The sequence below is a fragment of the Cicer arietinum genome, chromosome 1, assembly GCF_000331145.2.
Source record: "Cicer arietinum cultivar CDC Frontier isolate Library 1 chromosome 1, Cicar.CDCFrontier_v2.0, whole genome shotgun sequence".
Lineage (NCBI taxonomy): Eukaryota > Viridiplantae > Streptophyta > Magnoliopsida > Fabales > Fabaceae > Cicer > Cicer arietinum.
In genome coordinates this window covers 53,317,593-53,337,838 of record NC_021160.2, presented here as the reverse complement: position 1 = coordinate 53,337,838, position 20,246 = coordinate 53,317,593, and the positions used below count along the sequence as shown (strand labels likewise).

General features: G+C 31.7%; 1 protein-coding gene across 1 annotated transcript in view; it reads right to left on the bottom strand.

Moving 5' to 3' along the window:
- Nucleotides 1-8,280: 8,280 nt before the first annotated feature.
- LOC101500781 (N-terminal acetyltransferase A complex auxiliary subunit NAA15-like) overlaps nt 8,281-20,246 on the bottom strand; it is a 13,136-nt gene continuing 1,170 nt past the window's right edge. Inside the window, exons 2-26 of the mRNA XM_012716089.3 lie at nt 20,000-20,078; nt 19,729-19,811; nt 19,491-19,640; nt 18,716-18,831; nt 17,060-17,165; nt 16,609-16,680; nt 16,400-16,515; nt 15,784-15,916; nt 15,399-15,476; nt 15,258-15,311; nt 15,064-15,134; nt 13,946-14,000; nt 13,750-13,845; nt 12,682-12,810; nt 12,483-12,565; nt 12,168-12,398; nt 11,591-11,723; nt 11,406-11,513; nt 10,734-10,865; nt 10,449-10,505; nt 10,028-10,125; nt 9,826-9,884; nt 9,612-9,723; nt 9,410-9,510; nt 8,281-8,873 (exon numbers count right to left, since the gene is read on the bottom strand). Coding sequence (XP_012571543.1) covers nt 8,674-8,873; nt 9,410-9,510; nt 9,612-9,723; nt 9,826-9,884; nt 10,028-10,125; nt 10,449-10,505; nt 10,734-10,865; nt 11,406-11,513; nt 11,591-11,723; nt 12,168-12,398; nt 12,483-12,565; nt 12,682-12,810; nt 13,750-13,845; nt 13,946-14,000; nt 15,064-15,134; nt 15,258-15,311; nt 15,399-15,476; nt 15,784-15,916; nt 16,400-16,515; nt 16,609-16,680; nt 17,060-17,165; nt 18,716-18,831; nt 19,491-19,640; nt 19,729-19,811; nt 20,000-20,078 — 2,652 coding nt within the window. The 3' untranslated portion in view covers nt 8,281-8,673. The remainder of the gene's footprint in view (nt 8,874-9,409; nt 9,511-9,611; nt 9,724-9,825; nt 9,885-10,027; nt 10,126-10,448; nt 10,506-10,733; nt 10,866-11,405; nt 11,514-11,590; nt 11,724-12,167; nt 12,399-12,482; nt 12,566-12,681; nt 12,811-13,749; nt 13,846-13,945; nt 14,001-15,063; nt 15,135-15,257; nt 15,312-15,398; nt 15,477-15,783; nt 15,917-16,399; nt 16,516-16,608; nt 16,681-17,059; nt 17,166-18,715; nt 18,832-19,490; nt 19,641-19,728; nt 19,812-19,999; nt 20,079-20,246) is intronic.

The following is a 20,246-nucleotide window of genomic DNA, read 5'->3' as shown; positions in this document are numbered from 1 at the left end:
TAGGGAAAACAGAAAGTTATCTGAACATATTTAAAGCTTCATATATGTATAACACTTTTAACTCTTTTGCTTTTTTAATCAGACATTTATTATGGTAGTTAGTAGAAAGGAATTGATTGGCTTCACTTGTTAGGAAGCCTACCCCATAATGGTGGGAGGGAAATGACACATTCCCTTCTAATCTGTTTAGTTGGTGGAAAGGTGTCATAGTCACTAATTTAAGGCTAGTTGCTTTGTTTCAACAATTCCGGCCCCAATGCAAGGCGACATCTGTTCGAGAAAAAATAAGAAAACAAATATTATCGGCTCAAGTCACTGTCTCAATTGTAAGCATTTGGAAGATCTTGAACTTCTACTTAAACGCGGTGGCACCAGTTGTTGTCGAAGTTTTAACTAATTTTCAAGTATTAGCACGCGTTAGACCACGTCAAAGACTGTCCCACACCACTCCAGTTCAAACCCTTACTATATACCTAAAAAGAAATTGGTATATTCAGCTAAAGGGGTCTAGAAAACATGTAAACCAAACTATAGAAGAAATTTGCCAACCCGTTATGTTTCTCTCCCAATAACATACACTGACCCGTGCCTCAAATCAATTTATTGCTATCTATTCTTAGACTTCTTTATAACCACCCTTCAAATACATTCATGGCCAAGAGAAACTCAACCACCTTTAGTTAAGTCAATACCAACTGCAAGTGCAACTAAGCATATGCTGTCAAAACTTATCCACCTTATGCTCAAGTTTTAATCACAATATACAGACTCTAAAACCATATGTCATGGTTCAACTATTGTACTGCATGGATGAGTGATCTAGAACAAGGGAATCAACATTTGTGATGGCATAGATTCGTTATATTATATCGTGAGATATATTTTTTTCTTTTTTGGTGCACCATAGCATAATAAAAAGGAAAGGACTTTGAAATTATGATATTTAAGTAGATAATAAGGCTTTTGAAAAATACTAATTGATTAAACTAATTCTTTCTTTTTCAACTGGATGATAATAATTGAACTTGGGCTTCAGTAATTTGAATTAACACTTTTATAGGGTTCAATTTGAGCCCAAATTTGAATTTTTATAATTGGGAAATGTTACCCCCATTCATTTTTCCTTTTAAATACTTTATAATATCCAACCTGCCCCTACTCAGGGTGTGTATGTGTTGCTGTATTTTTGAAGGAGATAAAATTGATTTTAACATATTTCATTATTCTTTGATAGAATTGATTTTGTGGCCATAACTAATTTCAATTTAAAGTTAAAATTTGTAGACTTTAACTTCAAACGTTACTTTTACATTAAAATGTATCCAAATTAACATAAAATTCTATTTTACATTCAACTCATTTTAATAAAATTTAATTTAATTTTACAAAATCATTTCAGTTAAAATAAAAAAATTTCACGAGAAAACCAAATACTACACTTTATCCTCTCTAACAATCACGATTCCCTGGTCCTGTCTAGTTTATGTTTACTATCCTTTCATTATTCTCCAACAAACAATCTAAGAGAAAAATATGCTAACCCACTAACATGGTCTGAAGTGCAGTGAGATAAAAATGAAGATCCAGTTTTCTAAGGAATGGAGCTCCATGCATCCACAGCCACTTGCAATTATTCATTATTGCATTCTTCGTCTCCTTCTCAAGATCAACGGAGGAGCTCCCACTACTCTTTTTTAATCATGACATTATTATTATTTATTTATTTATTAATAATTATGTATTTTTATTATCATAAATATATGTAGAAAATGAAATATACTAATATTTTGAAAATAATATAGAAAACATGAAACTAGTAAAAGTGAGACTGATTTTGTATTCCATTTCATTTGAAAATAGTAGATGTAATCATTCCTTGACAAGGAACCATGGAGAAAAATATATAGTCGCAATTGATACTCTAGTAGTCATACAAGTTGATGTAGCATATGGGGGACATGATGAGGGCCCACATGTTTGAGTTAGAGTAACGGTCAACTTAAGGCAAAGTCTATGTGGTCGCAGAAAACTCATTTGTTTCAGGTACGTGGACCCCACCTAGGCATGTCACCTTCTTTAATTGTCGCCTTCTTTCACCTCTCACTCGTCCCCTTCAAAGTCTAATAAATTAGGTTAGTGTCTCAATGTATATTTATGTAAAATTTAATTTTTGACGAGTTGTTTGTTGCAGTTGTGTTAACCTGTCATCAATTCACTTAATATTTTTATAATCTAATAATAATAAAATTATAATTTTTAGTTTATTTATTTATTAATTTATCAATAACAATAAATTTATAAAAGTTAGTGGTCCCTATTTAATGAACTCGTTGGCAATTGGAGTAGAAAATGAACGAGTTGTCCCTATTTTTAGTAGATGATCTGACACAGTGGACCATATTTAATGAACTCGCGTTGAGTTCACAGTTGCATGCTCTTAAATATTTTCCTCTCATTCGACACTTCCTCTTAGTATTAATTAGGTTTAATTGCAATTTTAGTCCCTCTATTTTAGTTGAATTACGAAAATAGTCCCCTTATTTTATTTCTCTTCAGTTTTGGTGTCAAACAGAATTTTAGTCTAAAATTTGAAAAAGTGTCATTTTTTAAACCACATCACACCATTTATGGTCATAAATATCAGGTATAATTGTTGCACCACCAAATTTTGAGATATGATATAACTTAAATAAGTAAAAAAATGACACTTCATCAAATTTTGAACTATTTGACACAACTAAAAAATACCGTTAGTTTTATACAATGATATGAAATTATGAATTATTTTATAAAATTATCATACACTAATGATACATAAAATAAATATTAATAGAATTTGAAAAATTAAATTAAGGATATAACAATAAAAAAAACATTAATGTTTCATATATAATTTCGAACAAATTTTGTGTGCAAAGTGAGATATAATTTAGAGTGGAGTAGTAATTATCTATCGATATAATTTTCCTTTAGTTATATAAGTAGTGTTGACTCATTTACAAGTTAAATACAAAATATGCAATTACAAGTGAGCTGGAATAATAGAGGAGATAGAAGGACCATCTTGACCTTGTCTGTTAGAGGCTAATTTACCCCACCAATAAGTTAGGGACCAAAGAATTTATCTTTTACTATATATTTTAGCATTCAATTGAAAAGAAAAACAAGACAAGTGGATATTGTATCGATTATATTGGAAATACTAAGTACATATAATAGATAACACATAATACATGTAAAGAGACAATACTCATTTACAAATTAATTTTATAAAAATAAGCTATATCCAATGTAAAATTTAATATGATATCAGAATCTACTTGATAAAAATGAGTTAAACTTAATATAAAAATTAACATTATATAAAGATTCATCCAACATCAAGAAATTTTGTCTCTAGAAATTCAAAGCGAAGGGATTGGGAAAGAAATGACACCTACCACTCTGCCAATATATTGACTCTTAGGCGAGCACAACTAATGTCTCTTCCTTAAAATAGAACCAATTGATAGCATAATGGACCCTTTATTTTCTTCTTATTATTATTATATGGCATAATAAAAAGTACTATAAAAAATATATTGTACTTAATTTGGTTCACCATTCACGGATTCACATTGACATCCTTGACAAACAACACCACCAACAAAGGTGTTACGGTCTACTCAACCAAACACTTACCATTTATATACACGTATTAAATTCAATAGTACTGACATAAAAAGGTTTATTAAGTCTCACCTGAATAAGAGATATCGCTGTAACAAATTTTCATCCAACATAAAGAAATCTTATCTCTAGAAATTCAAAGCGAAGGGATTGGGAAAGAGATGGCACCTACCACTCTGCCAATATATTGACTCTTAGGCGAGCACAACTAATGTCTCTTCCTTAAAATAGAACCAATTGATAGCATAATGGACCCTTTATTTTCTTCTTATTATTATTATATGGCATAATAAAAAGTACTATAAAAAATATATTGTACTTAATTTGGTTCACCATTCACGGGTTCACATTGACATCCTTGACAAACAACACCACCAACAAAGGCGTTACGCTCTACTCAACCAAACACTTACCATTTATATACACGTATTAAATTCAATAGTACTGATGTAAAGAGGTTTATTAAGTCTCACCTGAATAAGAGATAGCACTGTATCAAATCTTCATCCAACATAAAGAAATCTTGTCTCTAAAAATTCAAAGTGAAGGGATTGGGAAAGAGATGACACCTACCACTCTGCCAATATATTGACTTTTAGACGAGCACAACTAATGTCTCTTCCTTAAAATAGAACCAATTGATAGCATAATGGACCCTTTATTTTCTTCTTCTTATTATTATTATTATTATTATTATTATTATTATTATTATTATTATTATTATATGGCATAATAAAAAGTACTATAAAAAATATATTGTACTTAATTTGGTTCACCATTCACGGGTTCACATTGACATCATTGACAAACAACACCACCAACAAAGGCGTTAGGGTCTACTCAACCAAACACTTACCATTTATATACACGTATTAAATTCAATAGTACTGACGTAAAGAGGTTTATTAAGTCTCACCTAAATAAGAGATAGCACTGTAACAAATCTTCATTCAACATAAAGAAATCTTGTCTCTAGAAATTCAAAGCGAAGGGATTGGGAAAGAGATGACACCTACCACTCTACTAATATATTGACTCTTAGGCGAGCACAACTAATGTCTCTTCCTTAAAATGGACCAATTGATAGCATAATGGACCCTTTATTTTCTTATTATTATATGGCATAATAAAAAGTACTATAAAAAAAAATATTGTGCTTAGTTTGGTTCACCATTCACAGGTTCACATTGACATATCCTTGACAAACAACAACAACAACAAACGCGTTATGGTTAACCAAAGTTTTCATAGACATGTTATGGAAAAAAGCTAAGATCATGGTACCTTGTTTTGCCAAAAGTTATAAAAGACATCTTTCAATTACTTCAATTGTTGAAGCCTAGCTAGCTATGTCCCTATATTATATATATTTTTTCTTCATTTCTTTTTTTGAGAGGGCACAACTTGTTTTCTATACACCTTTGAAAATTTACTTTTTATTTATATATAGTAATCTTATTAATTTCATTGTTTTGTCTGTGTGGGAGGTCGATCTCTATTTCTTTTTCTCAATAGTAAAATATATAAGTTATAAAAAAAATAACTAAAATATAATTTTAATTTATTGTCATTTATTTTGTTTTTTATTTTGATTTTATTTTTTATTTAGATTCTTTATTTATTTTTATTTTATTTTTTTATTTGGATATTTTATTTATTTTTATTCGTTTTCATATTTTATTTTTTTATGTATAATTTTGTTTTAGTCTTTAATAAAATTATATAATTTTATAAAAAAATAAAATACTACAACAATTATTAAATAAAAGATAAAAGAAAATAAAAAAGTAAAAGAGCAAAATAAATTACAAAAAATAAAAAAAACAAAACAAATATTAAATAAAAAATCAAAATTATATTTAAAAAAAATAGTTTAAAAAGGATATTCTTTACTCAACTTAAATAGAGAATTTCATTAAAATAATTTTATAAATATAGACGTTTCTAAAATATCTCACATCCATTAAATATTTATATGCTTTTATAAACACAAAATTATATGGTGACAGATACGGTTCATTTTATAAAATTGTGTAAAGACATAGTGTAAAAGGACTACTTTTGCAAAATGGAGAGACATTTGTATATGCGTAAAGACAACTAAAGTAACATGAGTATAATTATCTGACTCGTGGTGGTCGATGTCTTGAGCTTAAAACATTAACATGTGAAATTCATTCCAATCGATGGAAAAATTCAGATGTATGAGTTTGGATTTGAAGTTGACAACATCTAGTATCAAGTGTGGAATACTACATATTTCAAGTAATTTTGATGAAACGCATTAAGAAGTGTAAGGAGGATGATCAATTTTTTAACAAAGAGAATTATTAACTCAAGGGAAATGAGGTGAATTCAGTGAAGATTCATATAGGGTTTTGAGACTTCAAGAATCAGTATGTACTTCTAACATTTGGATTTAAGGAAATAAGTCTAGAAAAAGGACACCAAAGTAATTTGAGTATTCATTTAGGATCTAGCAAGATGTACTAAGTTTCGAGGAAGATGTTTTGGTGGCTAGGAATGAAAAAAAGAGACAACATAATTTGTGTATGGAAGTGGGACATTATAATTATGAATATTGTATCATGATTTCATATAAGTCTATCAAATGTGATGTGATCTAGGTAATTATTGATTAGTTGATCAAGTTAGTGCATTTTCTTTGGATGAATACAGAGTATCCTTTGGAGGAATATTTGCTTGATTGTAGATAAAAAGAAATTGTAAAATTGTACGGTGTACCATTGAATATTGTTTTAGATAGAGATCAAATATTTACTTTACGATTTTGGAACAGTTTGCAAGAAACTTTTGGAATGCAGTTGAATTTGAGTTTAGTTTATATTCAATTGTTACAAGATAGGTTAAGAGCTTGTACTCTAGTAGAAAATGGCAATTGCAAAAAGTCCATGTCTTTGATTGAATTCACATATAATAATAGTTATCATTATAGTATTTTGTATTGAATGAAGTGTTGAACTGTGTTTTGTTGGTTTGAAATTGTCGATCCTATTGTGCTTGGACTATAAATTATACAAGAAACAATGAAAAATATCAAGTTAATTCAGGAAAAGATGAAAGTTGCTTAGAGTAATCAGAAGAACTATTATGATAAGATATCTAAAGAATTATCTTTCTAAATAGAAGATCATTTATTCGTAAAAATTACACTTACTAAAAAAGTTTGTAGAGCATCGAATGTGAAAAAGTTGACGTTCAGATTTATCAGACCATATGAAGTGTTGGAGAAGATCAGGGTTATGATATATTAAATTGTTCTGCCACTATTTTTTTTTTATCAAATATGCATAACATATTGTGTATCGCATCAAAAAATACATACATTTTAGCTTGTTAAATAAGTCTTTTATCGTAATAAATACTTTGAACTAATATATTATGTATAAGCAGATCAATTTGATCGAATTATTTTGGTGTTGGATACTGACCCATCTTCTCATAGAAACAAGGTTATTTATTGCTGTTCTAACCCTCCTTTCTTATGATTTGCAGTGTTGAACAAGTTCTTATGACAGGTTGAAGAAGTTGTGAAGATGATGGAAATTGAGTTGGGAAGTAAATTTGTTGGATGCTGTGAGGTAAATTAAACTTGCTTTAGCTGTGTTTCTCTAGTATGTCATGCTGAACCACATTTCAACATTCATTTGTCATGTTATATGGAAGAAAATGATTGTGTTTACTTTTATTTAATGAAACATTATCCTCTATGTGAATCAAACCCGTTGTACTAGAATAAGAATTATGAATCAAACCCTTATACAACCTACCTTTACTAAGTATGCTAGGAACAAAAAACGGTATGTATCAAACCCTTACTTAACTACTAAGTCAAACCATGTATTCCCTATAAATAGTTTTCCCTTTATCCAATTTTATTTTAATTTTCAACAATATGATTTATAAAAATTGACCACGTTATGTGTAAAAGAGTCATTGCTTTTTCTCATGAATTATTACTCTTGGATGATCAATGATATTCAAGAAATTGGTAACACTTTAATTTAACTAAGCTTTTGTTTCTTACAATTTGAGAATATTGCAACTAAAATCTACTTTTCCTTATCATCCTAAAGATCACAAGAACTTAAATAATCGAGTACAAACTTAATACCTAACTGTTGGAACTTCAAAATTTTAGCTGAAGATAACTAACTTATGGCAAATGGAAATTGAGTCACACAGGTGTGAATGTATAAACACTAGTATATCATATATCATTCGGAACAGCTTGCAAAGGCACTATTTATTCATTTGGGGCAGTACTTCAAGATCCAAGCAGTGTGTGATAAAATAAAGGCAAATAAAAATTGTAACTAAACTGATATTTTCATAGTAACTAGTTCACCAAAAACAAAACAGTTGAAAGTTAGGCCCACCTTGGTTATATCCAAGTACTATTCAAGTGCTCTATAACAAGGTGAAAATTGATTCTTCATTTTCAAAAGTTGGGATATTTTTCGAATTTAAAAATATGAATACTAAAATCGTAACTAAGTGAAAACAAAAGTTCCAAAAATACATTTTATCCTTCATTTCATCATAACTCATTGCAACGTCTCCCTAACCACGCTAGAACTCAACTGAAACTAATGTACCAATTCTAAGCCAAAATTTTCACATAATTTAATATTTATACATGAAAACGAAGCAAACAAATGACAAAAGTACAACATTCTCTCGATGTATGCTGGCCGCATGCAGGACCAGATACTTAATTTCTGTAGCTCTACCCACCTAAATGGTAAACCTTGGACGATGAAGCAAATTCATTAAGCCTGCTCTCCAACACCCCTCGGGAAAAAGGGGTGAACAAATAAAAAATTCAACCCTAAGAAGAGATAAAATTATACACATTTGTAAAAGGAATACAAATCAGCTTAGAGGGAGAACTCTTGCAGAGAAAATATGTATCGCAACTTTTTTCCAAAATTTGATATAACCTGCACTAAAACTCAGTGAGACCTGGGAACTTCTACTTTGTCAAATAGTGAGATCTTTAAATGCTTCTACTTTGCCATTTGATGTGACAGATTCTGCATGATCGCTGAGTGAATGGCTAGAATTCCCATTTACAGTGGTCTTGCATATTTGATTGAGAGCAGAGTTGGGTGAGGCAGAGCTTTGACTACCCTCAAAGTAGGTAGAGTATGGGAAAAACTCAGCACAACGCACTTTCCATCCTGCAAAGCAAATTTACCATTTCCAAATTTGTAAAACATGAAATACAATTATGTCCTTGGAGGTTTTTCCCATTCCAAATGGTAGCTCTCATGGTTTATAGAACATCAGATAAAGGCACAAGATTTCCATAGCAGAATTACTATTGAAAAAAAATTAGAGGTTCTTGTGATGCATTACAAGGTGTCCAACAATGTTAATGGGCAGGTTATATGAATAGAAACAACTCAAAAAATTTAGTTAAAACAATAACGACACGTAAATTCCCCTGTTCAGGGGATATAAAAGAAGTCTAATCCCAATTGTCTTGTCAAAACAAAAACTTTAAAAAATTGAGTTAAAAGTTCAAAGGACATCAATCCAATCCTAGAAAAATGACGAGATTTAAATACAATAATAATGCTTTGTAGCAAATATTCCTTGTTCTGTTTTAAAAAATCTAGTTCTTCCCTAGAGCAATTAGTGATTCGTTAATCTTAAAAAGTAATGTAGACCTTAATATTAATGAAAAATAAGAATTGATCCCAACGATACTTACTCAATGCAGCTTCCTGATCAAGAAGGACTGATCCAAGAAGTTTATGAACCGCAATACAGTCTTTAAGTCTCCATTCACGGATTGGTCCAAGTGCACCATTTCTATAAGAAGATTGAAAATATTGCATGATTCAATATCAAGACCAGAAAAGTAACAAAGGAAAGAAAACTCTATCAAGCAAAAGATGGGGTTAGAACATCACCTTGACACAAGGTTATCTGTTGACTCTTCAATCAACTTGACAACCTCAGTTCTTCTATTGGGATCTAAAATGTACATCATTTCTCCATAAGCAGCTCTATGCATCAAAGAACCTGCAAACGTGTAAGGAAACGTCATTTAATGCAGGGGGCACGCTTCTAGTCCACATATTTACATGTATCATGAACATATGTTCGTAATAAATTGAGTATGACCTTCATGTTTTTCAAGGAAAAAGTTATTTGCCTCAAAAAGAGATTTCCCATGCAGCTGACTGCATACAATAAATAACAGAGAAAGTTAGAACTGTTGATATTATAGCATGCATTGAATCGTGAATTAATTATAAAAAAAAGCGTAAAGATGGTCATCCTTAAAGACATTATAAGGAAAAAAGTAAACAACGCATTATAGAACCTTATAGTTTGGCGCTCAGCTTCTAAGACACTCCAAACGAGTTTCTCACTGTCAGTCACAGGAGCATTCATGGATCCCACTTTATGGAAGAATTTTACCTGCAAGGTATGAACTCAGAAATGAAAGACAAAAAAATGGAGAGGATCATTGGTGAGAACAATATATTCTAAAAAAATGAAAACAAATAGGACTGAAAATAGGGGGAGGAAGGAGATGATGGTTCCAAATTCAAGGAATAGTGTTTTTTTCAACTAACCTATTTGTCACATGCTAAATATAAACAATTTAAAAAGATGACTTGAAGCAGTAGGACAGTAGACAACGGATATTATTATTTAATGTTTTGATGCTGATAAATAAATAACCTATACTTTCTAATCCCAGCAACATAAATTGAATTGTTCTTCAGAAGAAAACATACCAAGCATCGATGAGAATCAGGGTGTTCAGCATCCAACCTCAGCAACTGCTTTAGAGCCTACAAATAGAAAGATATATATCAACTCATGTATAACTGACATACACTCTAAAGTGAAAAGTGTAATATTAATTATACAAACTTAAGAAATACATAATAAATAATTAAATATTCACTTAATCAACAGAAACTCACAACATCGAGCTCCTTAAACTCTTAGCTTTAAATGTCTAGGAAAACAGCATTATTGAACAAAAAATCTAGGCTCATTATTGAATAGATTAATACCTGGAAGGCCAACAAAATCTTATGTTTTCTCATGTATAATTCAAAGGAGAGCAAGTGTGTCTCCAGTGAATCAGGTGAATTCTTCTGCAGCAACTTCAAGTACTTTGTGGCTTCCAACAATGGATCTTCAACCTTTGCAGGACAAAATTGCACAATAAACAGGATAATATCAGCCTTCATAATTGTGATAACAAGAAGAGTTCTTCAAAAAAAATTCAGGGAAATGTTTCACATGAACTCTTTTGATGAAGCTTCTCCCTGATAAAGTTAGTATTCGATGAAAGCAAATACTTTAATCAACTATATAGATGTTAGGTCAAACAGTTTGTTAGTTATGACATGTTGCACAGTAATGATGAAACTGTGAAAGCTGTCAGTCTATTCAATCATGGATCTTCACCTAACATGTTATGTTTTCGGGAGAGATGCTATGACCAAGTCATAATCATTCCTGTTACCCTTGTCAAATTAAGGTAGAGTATGCATGAGCATTGTCCCTAATCTACACTAAAAAGATCCTAAGAACTTTTGCATAAGGGGGCGTATTAGAGACAAAATAAAGCCTCTCAGAAGCCTTGAGGGCTTCACATAACATCTCAAAACAGGTCTTCATGTTGGACATAGAATGTAAATATAAGAACGTTAATGGCGATATATGTATCGAAATTTAACCTGCAACAACTTTTCCCCTCGAGGATCTGGATCAACAGGTTTAGTGTGACGTTTCCCAGACTTCGATATCCCACTGCCACTTGATTCTTCATTTTTTTCTTCTGCCTCCTAAAAAGGAAATAAAACAATACCATGAATACTTCTGTAGCAATAAGTTTGGTAGAAGCTACAGAAATTATTAATACTTTTTTAGCTCTTGCTTCTGCCTTTCTCTGTTTTTGCCTGATTTTCTTTTTCTGAGCAGGAAGCAACTTAGACATTTCATTATCCTCCTCGGCTGTTGACTTTGGAGGAGAATCGTGCAACTTTATATAACATCTGCAGTGGAAAACATTAAATTCCATTTTTTATACAAAATTCGAACTGGACTACTACAGCAGTCCCAAAAGGATGTTCTAAGCCACAATTATGAGCCCACCAAATGTTCTATAAAAATAAAAATAAACTCTTGACTTGGGTAATCTCCATCCTTCTAGTAAGAAGTTGAGTTTAGACACATGGTAAGTGGACTGAAGCATCGTCCACAATTCAAATTCAAGGGGATCTTGCGTGAAAAGGCATGTTAGAAATACCATAATATAAAACCATTTGTTCATGACTTTAACAATTGGGGGAAAATTTATTGTTCCCTTTCCCAATACAATTTGCAACTCAAATGTGGGAATAAAGATGAATGCCCATAACCCACAAAGCACTGCATAGTACTAACTAGCATATAAATCAACTCATACAGTAAACCAAATAAATACAACAAATACTCACCTGACAGCTCCAGCTGCTGCTTTATGAAAATATGCATGTGAATGCAATCTGTCTTGAAATTGAAGCATTTCCACATATGTTCGCAATGTCATTTTCCTTAAGCAGTATGAATGAAAATCAAATTGGTCTTCAGTAATATCTGCATGATGCTTCTCCACTGCTAAGAATTTTTTTAGAGACAGTCCAAGATCCCCTTGGCGGAAGTAGCTTTCAGCAGAGGCAAGCTCGTACCTAATGATACAATCAGTGTTACACATAAAGAAACCTCGATATTTCGAAGACAGTACATCATACTATACATCATTAAATACAGACCACATGCACTGCATGTCATGGAGGTTGTTGTGTTGATCCCCATCTTTGGTGAATAGCACGGCAGTTTTTTCTGCCAAAACCATCTGGATATCAAGGGTATTATAGACAAAAAACAAAGTCAGAAAAGGGCAACAGAGAAAACTACCCAAATTACAACACTCAACTTCAAATGAAATTCAAAGAAATAGATAAAAAAAACCTGATCAGCCTGCAGCATGCGTTTCACACAGTCACTATTAACATAACGATCACCGAGATCCATACACCTAGCTTCATCTGCAAATGCAGCAGCGGCAGGCAAATCACCAGCATGCTTCAGTATCCGACTCTGTATTCAAAGACATGCAATGATTATCCAACAATTTTTCAGCATGCTACGCTGTCAGGGCAAATTACCATTCGTCACTAATCCCAACTGCATTGACTCGTTTTTACTCTTTGATATGAAACGACTCTTATTTTTAATCATTCAACCTGCTTTCTTTTTCTTGGTAATAAAAAATACAACAAATTAGTCTTTTAATCATGTGACCTCTCAAATGACTAGAGCAATATATAGAAGTTTGTTTAAGCTTTTTTCTGTAAAAAAAACGCATTCAAAATGTTTATAATCTTTGTCTAAGTTTTGGAAAAATCAGAATTAAAAAAAAATCTGATAATTTTCGTAAACTACTTTGAGTACCTTCTAAAACTAAAGCCATAATTATAACTACCTTTTAAAATTAATAGTGCCATTTGTGATTCTGACCAAACAAACAATAGTTTCTACTGAAATCCCGAGCAAATATGCAAAAGGTGGCTGCAAATAGTTTCTTTCAATTTGACCTTGCAATTTCAAAATACTTTTAATTTGGTCACTAATTATAATTTTTTACTGAAGTGGACAGAGTTTGATGGTGTGGCATGTGTGACTAGGCATATATTTTGCTGACTCGCCAAAACACATTACTAATCATCAACGATTAAACACTTATAATCATTTTTTTTAAAAAAGAAAAAAGAAATACTGAATTAACAAAAAAGAAATAATAATCAAATTGGGGTTAATAAGAAATGGAAATTAGGGTTCTCCATAAATATCTGTGCTAATTACACTTGCCAAAGATAATTAGGAAAATCATAGAGAAAAGGGTCATTTAATTAAAATATTTTGCTGACTAGATTTTAAAGATTTAATATGCATACATATACACACAACAAATATAGCAGGAGGATATGTAAAAATGAAATAATTCTGAAACAATCAAAAAACTAATTATAAGTAAACCTTGGCAGAGTATAGATCAATGACGGTAGGTGTGTGTTCTATAGCCTCGTTGATTTTAGAAAGAGCAATTTCATATTGGCTCCGCTTGTCATAATGCTGCACCAATAAAATTTCACTGAGTAAGAAAAACAAAGAAAGAAAATGGAGGAACCCAAACAAAACCTATTTAAAAAAATCCCCAAAAATAGCCACAAACCTGAGCCAACAAGAACAAAGTCCACATAAGAGTTGAAGGAGGCTCTTTTTCCTCCCTGTATACAAGATAGTAAATGGTCAGTGATCCAGTACAAGATACAAGCTCAAAAGCATCAAAAGTTCAATGTCAACTATAAGGCCTTTGCTATAGTATTGCAATTGGATAGTACTGCCCTGGGCTCACTTCCACCATGTAGACTTTTAGCAACTTTTTAGCCAATTTGACTTATCCTCCCCCTAGTTGTGCATTCTTTCTTTCTATTTCTTATAAGTTCTCTTCTTTCATCAAAAACGATAAGGGTCAAAGTTTCTGTTGTTTAGTTTAAGAGAATGGGTATGAGATTTTTCAGAAATTGATTTATTGGGAACAAAGTCCACATTACATTCGTGACATGTAAAACCACATTTTCAGTTTCACTGTTTCGGTAGTTAAACATGCATAATTCAGATATTGTCATTTACTAAATAGCAACTCCAGAACCTTAGTTTGCCCAACCCAGGACCCAACCAATTAATGGCTACATCAATTTCCATAATTCTTGTCATCCTGGAGGTGGGTAATAGAGACAGAAATTGGACCCAAACATAATGGGTACCCACAAATATTATCCAAAATAGATATGGTTTTACCTATTAAATGGGTCTGGGGCATGCAGCGAGGAATTACCGACAAAAATTTATGGATATGGCCATATGGTGATGCAGTTAGTGCAGGTATGAATACTATAGAACCAACTCAACCCACATCTGCACAATATGTTTGTTATATTTAAATTATAAATAGAATTTGAAAGACTTTCAAATATTCTTAGTTAGATGATGCACTTATCAACATGCTCTTAATGCTTGTGCTTAATAGCTTAGTAAAATAACCTTTTTGTTTTGCAATAGTCAGTAAGCCAACCCAGGGAAACAAACTATATAATATCATTAATGCAAAACTCATTGATTTTGCATAAAAGTTTTTGGAATTAAAATTTTGTTAATATATCACTAATTTTTTTTTATCTCATGAAAAAGAAGAAAAAGTTCCAAGCTTCCCCTTGTACTAAATGAACACCATAATCATAACTCTTACGCTACACACAGGTGTTGAATGGCTAATTGTGTATATCTTACCTCCCAGGGTATTGACCAGTTGTCCTAATAGAATTCTCTAACTCGAGAATAAGTTGTTCCAAAATGTCTGCCTGGAAAAACAAACCAGAAACTGCAAAATCAGAAACAGTATTTTCTACCACCATTATATACAATATACAGTAACAAGACAAACCAAACTATTTAAGTAGTCAAATTTAAGTAATAAAACTAACCTTCCCAGGGTGATTGTATAAAGAAGAAAGATCTGAGAATAGAGATGGAACTCCCTAGAAACGAAACAAAATGAAATCCCATTTTAATTTTGAAGCTAGTAAACTAGGCAGAACATTATACCAAAGAGGATTTGTGTAAACCTTAGTTAGGAGCGGCCTAATATAACTATCTGCTGCTTCTCGAAATCTGTCACCATGTAGAAAATCTAAAGGTATTCTCTGACAAAAATAATAATTTCAGATTAATTTCATTCCAAAAACTGAGGCACTCAAATAGTACTACTTGTATTGATCAGCAAGAAACAAAAATACACTGACTATGCTTATCAAGGTATGCCATCCGAGTTTACTCGCATTTTTGTTCAACAAGAAACAACAAAATTTCTGCCTCCTTTTGGGGGATGGGAGGTTACAATTACATAGATAATATGGCGAAAAAATGAATTGATGGTTGTTATGCATGAAGATAGAGGCAAGCTATTAAACTAAAAATACATGTAATGCAATACAAGTTAGACTGCACTACCTTAACAGCAGATGACCACTTAAATTGCTGCCCAAGTGTTTTGTACAATGTATCTAACCGATCTATTTCATCGGGAGAAAAATGGCCATTTTCTGAATATAACCCAACACATCGTTGAAGGCCTTCATAATAACTGAGTGAGCATCAACATGAAGCACAAATAATTATTTATCTTTCTATGGATCAGTAAGACAATGAACAGCAAAAACTACAGACTACCTGGAAAGAAATTATTATACAATTATTATGCATCATACCATTAAGATTATCTAAACACTCTATATCCCAAAACATTCCAGAGATGTTTATAGTGACTGAATAGTAAAATGAAACACTAATCTTTTCTCTAGCTTGCACAAGTCAGCATTATACAGGAAAGAACCAATAAAAGTACAACATAAAAAGTTGGTATATAAAGTTTATCAACACAGAAAGAGCCAAATGAAACAAATGTTAAGCCATTTGAGCTAAAGTTATCCTATATCCTATTATATGCTGGTGGGTAATGCAAAAAAGAAACAATAATAACGGAAGAACATAAAGAAGAAAATACATTTAGACAGGCATTGCAATCAAGATATTTAAACTTAATAAAAATAGTAGCCAGAAAGTTCACCTGTAATTGTCAGGATTCATAGAAAGCAATGCCTGGTACAATTTCTCGCCTTCTTCTAAGCGACCAAGCTTGACTAAAAGTGAAACCTCTTGTTCTTTATATCCAAGCTTATCAACCTGAAAAGATATACTCCAAAACAAGTAACGAAAGCATGCCATTTAAGCACATCAAGTTCATTATTAAATTATCTCAGTAAACAAAACTCGTACAATTTTTGACTCCTTCTTCTGCAACTCCTCAAGAGCTCTCTCAAAAGATCCACATTCCTCTAACAAAGAGACCTGGACAAATATGTTTTATGCAGATATCACCATATAAGGACAGTATTAATACTGATATTTGAACAAAACCAACGACTTCATATCCCTAATCTCTTTTTCCTAAACATGCTCAAGCAACAGCCGAATGATAACATTCATACAAAATATAACATGACTAAAGTAGATGAGAAAGCTTCATTTAATAGTGAGCATTGGATAAGGCAATAATCGGAATTTACCAAAGTTTGCAAATGGTAAAAGCCAATTCAAAAATCCTCTCATTTATAGCAAAATCTAATTATGGCACAAGTAACATCAAATAATAAAAGAAAAATGTAAGAGACATTATGCAATATGCAATCAACAAGAAACAGTTGTAGACAATAGCCAGAGGAAATACCTTATATAAAAGCATTTCCCCATGCTCAATCCGTTCATTTTCTGGAGGATAATCATCTTCTAATGTCCCTTCATATGCTTCCAGAATTTCAATAGCTTTTGATGCACTGTTTCATATTTGAAGTTCAGTACAACAAACAACCAAAAAATTTTTTAAATAAATTGCCATTTCAATAGCACCTATCAATGATACCAAGGCCAGGGTACAGGCACGATAGATTGAAAAAAAGGCATTTACACCTTTCTATGCACCATTTCTGCTTATAAAAAATGGAAGGGAAAAGCAAAAAAACGCATTAGAATATAGTTTTTCCCCAGAATTTGATCACTGAAGTATGTGGTTGATATCTGTACATAACTATAAAATTTTCGAAATTTTTAATATATATAAGTTCGCTAAAAACTTCTATAAGAAACATAACTATAAAATCTTCAAATTTTTTAATATATATAAGTTCACTAAAAATTTCTGAGGAAGTATCTACGAACAGTTATATAAGATTTGTTTTATATTAATCATGGATCATAGGGTATAACAATTTATATGTTAAAAATTGCTTTGCTCGTATTACTATCACAAATTATTATTAAAGTATAACAGTTTGTAAGTTACATATTTGTTTCATATATATCTTACTATCATAAAATTTGTGAAAATGCTCTATTCTGATAGAAAGTTCTTTTATTGACCATTATCTCAATAAACCTAACATAACACGTCTGCAGCGGGTAGAATCTATGACTGACATAATTTCTACCTTAAAAATTGTTATACTTTACGATCCATCATTAAAATTAAATAAATCTTTTATAATTTTGGGAGATAATTCCTCATAAATTTTTAGCAAACTTTCATATATTAAAATTTTCAAATATTTTATAGATATATTCAGAAGCCAGCCATATACTTGTGCATAGCACGGGTCGCTACACTAGTTTGACTACATAACTTGAACCGTAATCAACTTTAGAGTTTAATATTCTAACCTTCCGGTGCATGATGAGTAATTTGGTTTTGAATGTTGGACTTCACATTTTAAATAAGTGAACCACATTTTAAAGATTCCTTTTATGCTATGTTTTAATAATTTCATTAATCTTATCATTCATAAATTTGAAAATTGGTTTTCAAATTGCTATTTGATTAACAAATTAACAGATATATACTATACATATTAGACACCAGTTGTTGGCTCTTAATTAGTACCCTTTCACTGTAAAACCATAAGTCAAAAGTAAGCAAAATCATAAATATGAGAATGTCATGAACCAACTCTCCCTAAAGTTGAAGTTAGCCTCATGGATTAGTTTTGCATCTAACACACTTGTCACACAATAGTCAATAGCCCTAGGTACTGAAATTTCAAATATCGCCTCTCTGCGGAACCCAATGCAATATAAAAGAAGAGGTGAACATGTGTTTGATATTTTGGGTTGCTCCTCTTTATCCCATTCCTTACTTAATCCCACTGAGTAGGATGTACCATTAAAAAAACTTGCAAATAATCACATAATGTCTTATCTCAAAAGCATCAATATATTAAACAGAAACTTTGGCAAACAAAATATGGTCCTTAGCTGATATTTAATATAAAGGCAGCTCAAACAATTGTCACTGGGGAAAAACCATTTAATTTGATGTAAACTAAAATCATACTTTGAGTTCAAATGATGTGCAACAGAAAAGCCAATCCAGTTCATGCGATGATTTGACTTGAGAGTCAGAAGTTGTTGCCTTGTCTCAACAAAGCCAGTTAAATCTCGCATTTGAGCCTGTCGATGAGAAGTAAATAAAATCACATCACACAAAAAATAAGTACATCACTACATCATAGAATAATTCATTGAGTGAGTGGTTGTGCCTAATGAAATGTGGTGGTAAAATATCACTGCAAGCAAAACATTTGTTAGCTCCAGACTCCAGTGCATGATGAGAGAACCCTTCCATTAGGTGGGCCTTCGCTCATGCATTGGAAGATTACAACGGGAAAAGACTGGAGAGATATTTTTCTTTCACCTTTATAGTTAATCCAGCATAAGTTCAATGACATATAATTCTAGAAATACTGTACAAGAGCTTTATCCTGAACTCGAAAAGATAATATGATAGTAGCATTCTGATTTCTGACCTAAGTACCGAGGAACTTCACAAGAGTCATAAACTATTTAGATAGGAAATTGCAGTGTTATAAAAGGATGTACCATTTATAGTAATCAAGATAAGTTAGGAACAGTTCATTAAAAAGTTTTCTCCATATCAACCGACACCAACATGAAGAAATATGTTTATGTTTGGGAAATGTTAAACATAATGCTAGTAAAAGAAAACTAGGACCCAGGTTGACACCATTGTAGAGAAAGAGATGAGAGACTTTCTAAATTTACGACTGCTAAAATAAAGCAAATAGAAGAAAAAGGATTTGATGTGATACCTGTAAGAGAGATAGGTCCCGTAGGATTTCAATATTGTCAGGATCTATCCTTAGTGCATTTCGATAGCACTTGATTGCTTCCCTGTATTCTCTGTCTGACCGATAGAGAAGACCATAAACATGCCAGCAAACATGACTCTTAAGGTCGTTCTGCAGCAGAGCAAAAATTAAGCTTGGAACATCAGATCAAAAAAGAGGTGAAAGACTGATAGATGGTGCAAAAACAAAGACAGCATACCTTCAATCCTTGGCGAACCAGTTCATATGCTTCAGATTTACGATCCATGCAATTTAATGTCAAACCCTTCATCGATAAAGTTTCTATCAACCAGAAGGAGGAACAGACACATAAATAAGAAAAATGCCCAAAGAACCATGATAATTAAGAAATGGGAGATGATAAGTAATTTAAGTAAAAAAGATAGGTGTTGTGTTACTTAACTTAAACATGTAAATAAGAAATAATACATTCAAGACAAGGAAGTAAAAGCAAGCACGAAAAAGTATACCTCCATGATCTGGAAATTTTTTCAAAATGGCATCGGCTGCTTTGAGTCCCTTTTTGTATTGTTTAGTTTCATAGGATTTCTGCAGCAACACACACACACACACACACACACAAAAATTTGAGCTCCACGTACAGTAAATTTCTCCCTCCCATTGCTATCAAAAGCAGGGATAATTCGGAGTTAAATCATATAATATAGCTATTTACATGGAGAAACTGAACCCATTCCTTCAAATTAGACAATTAAG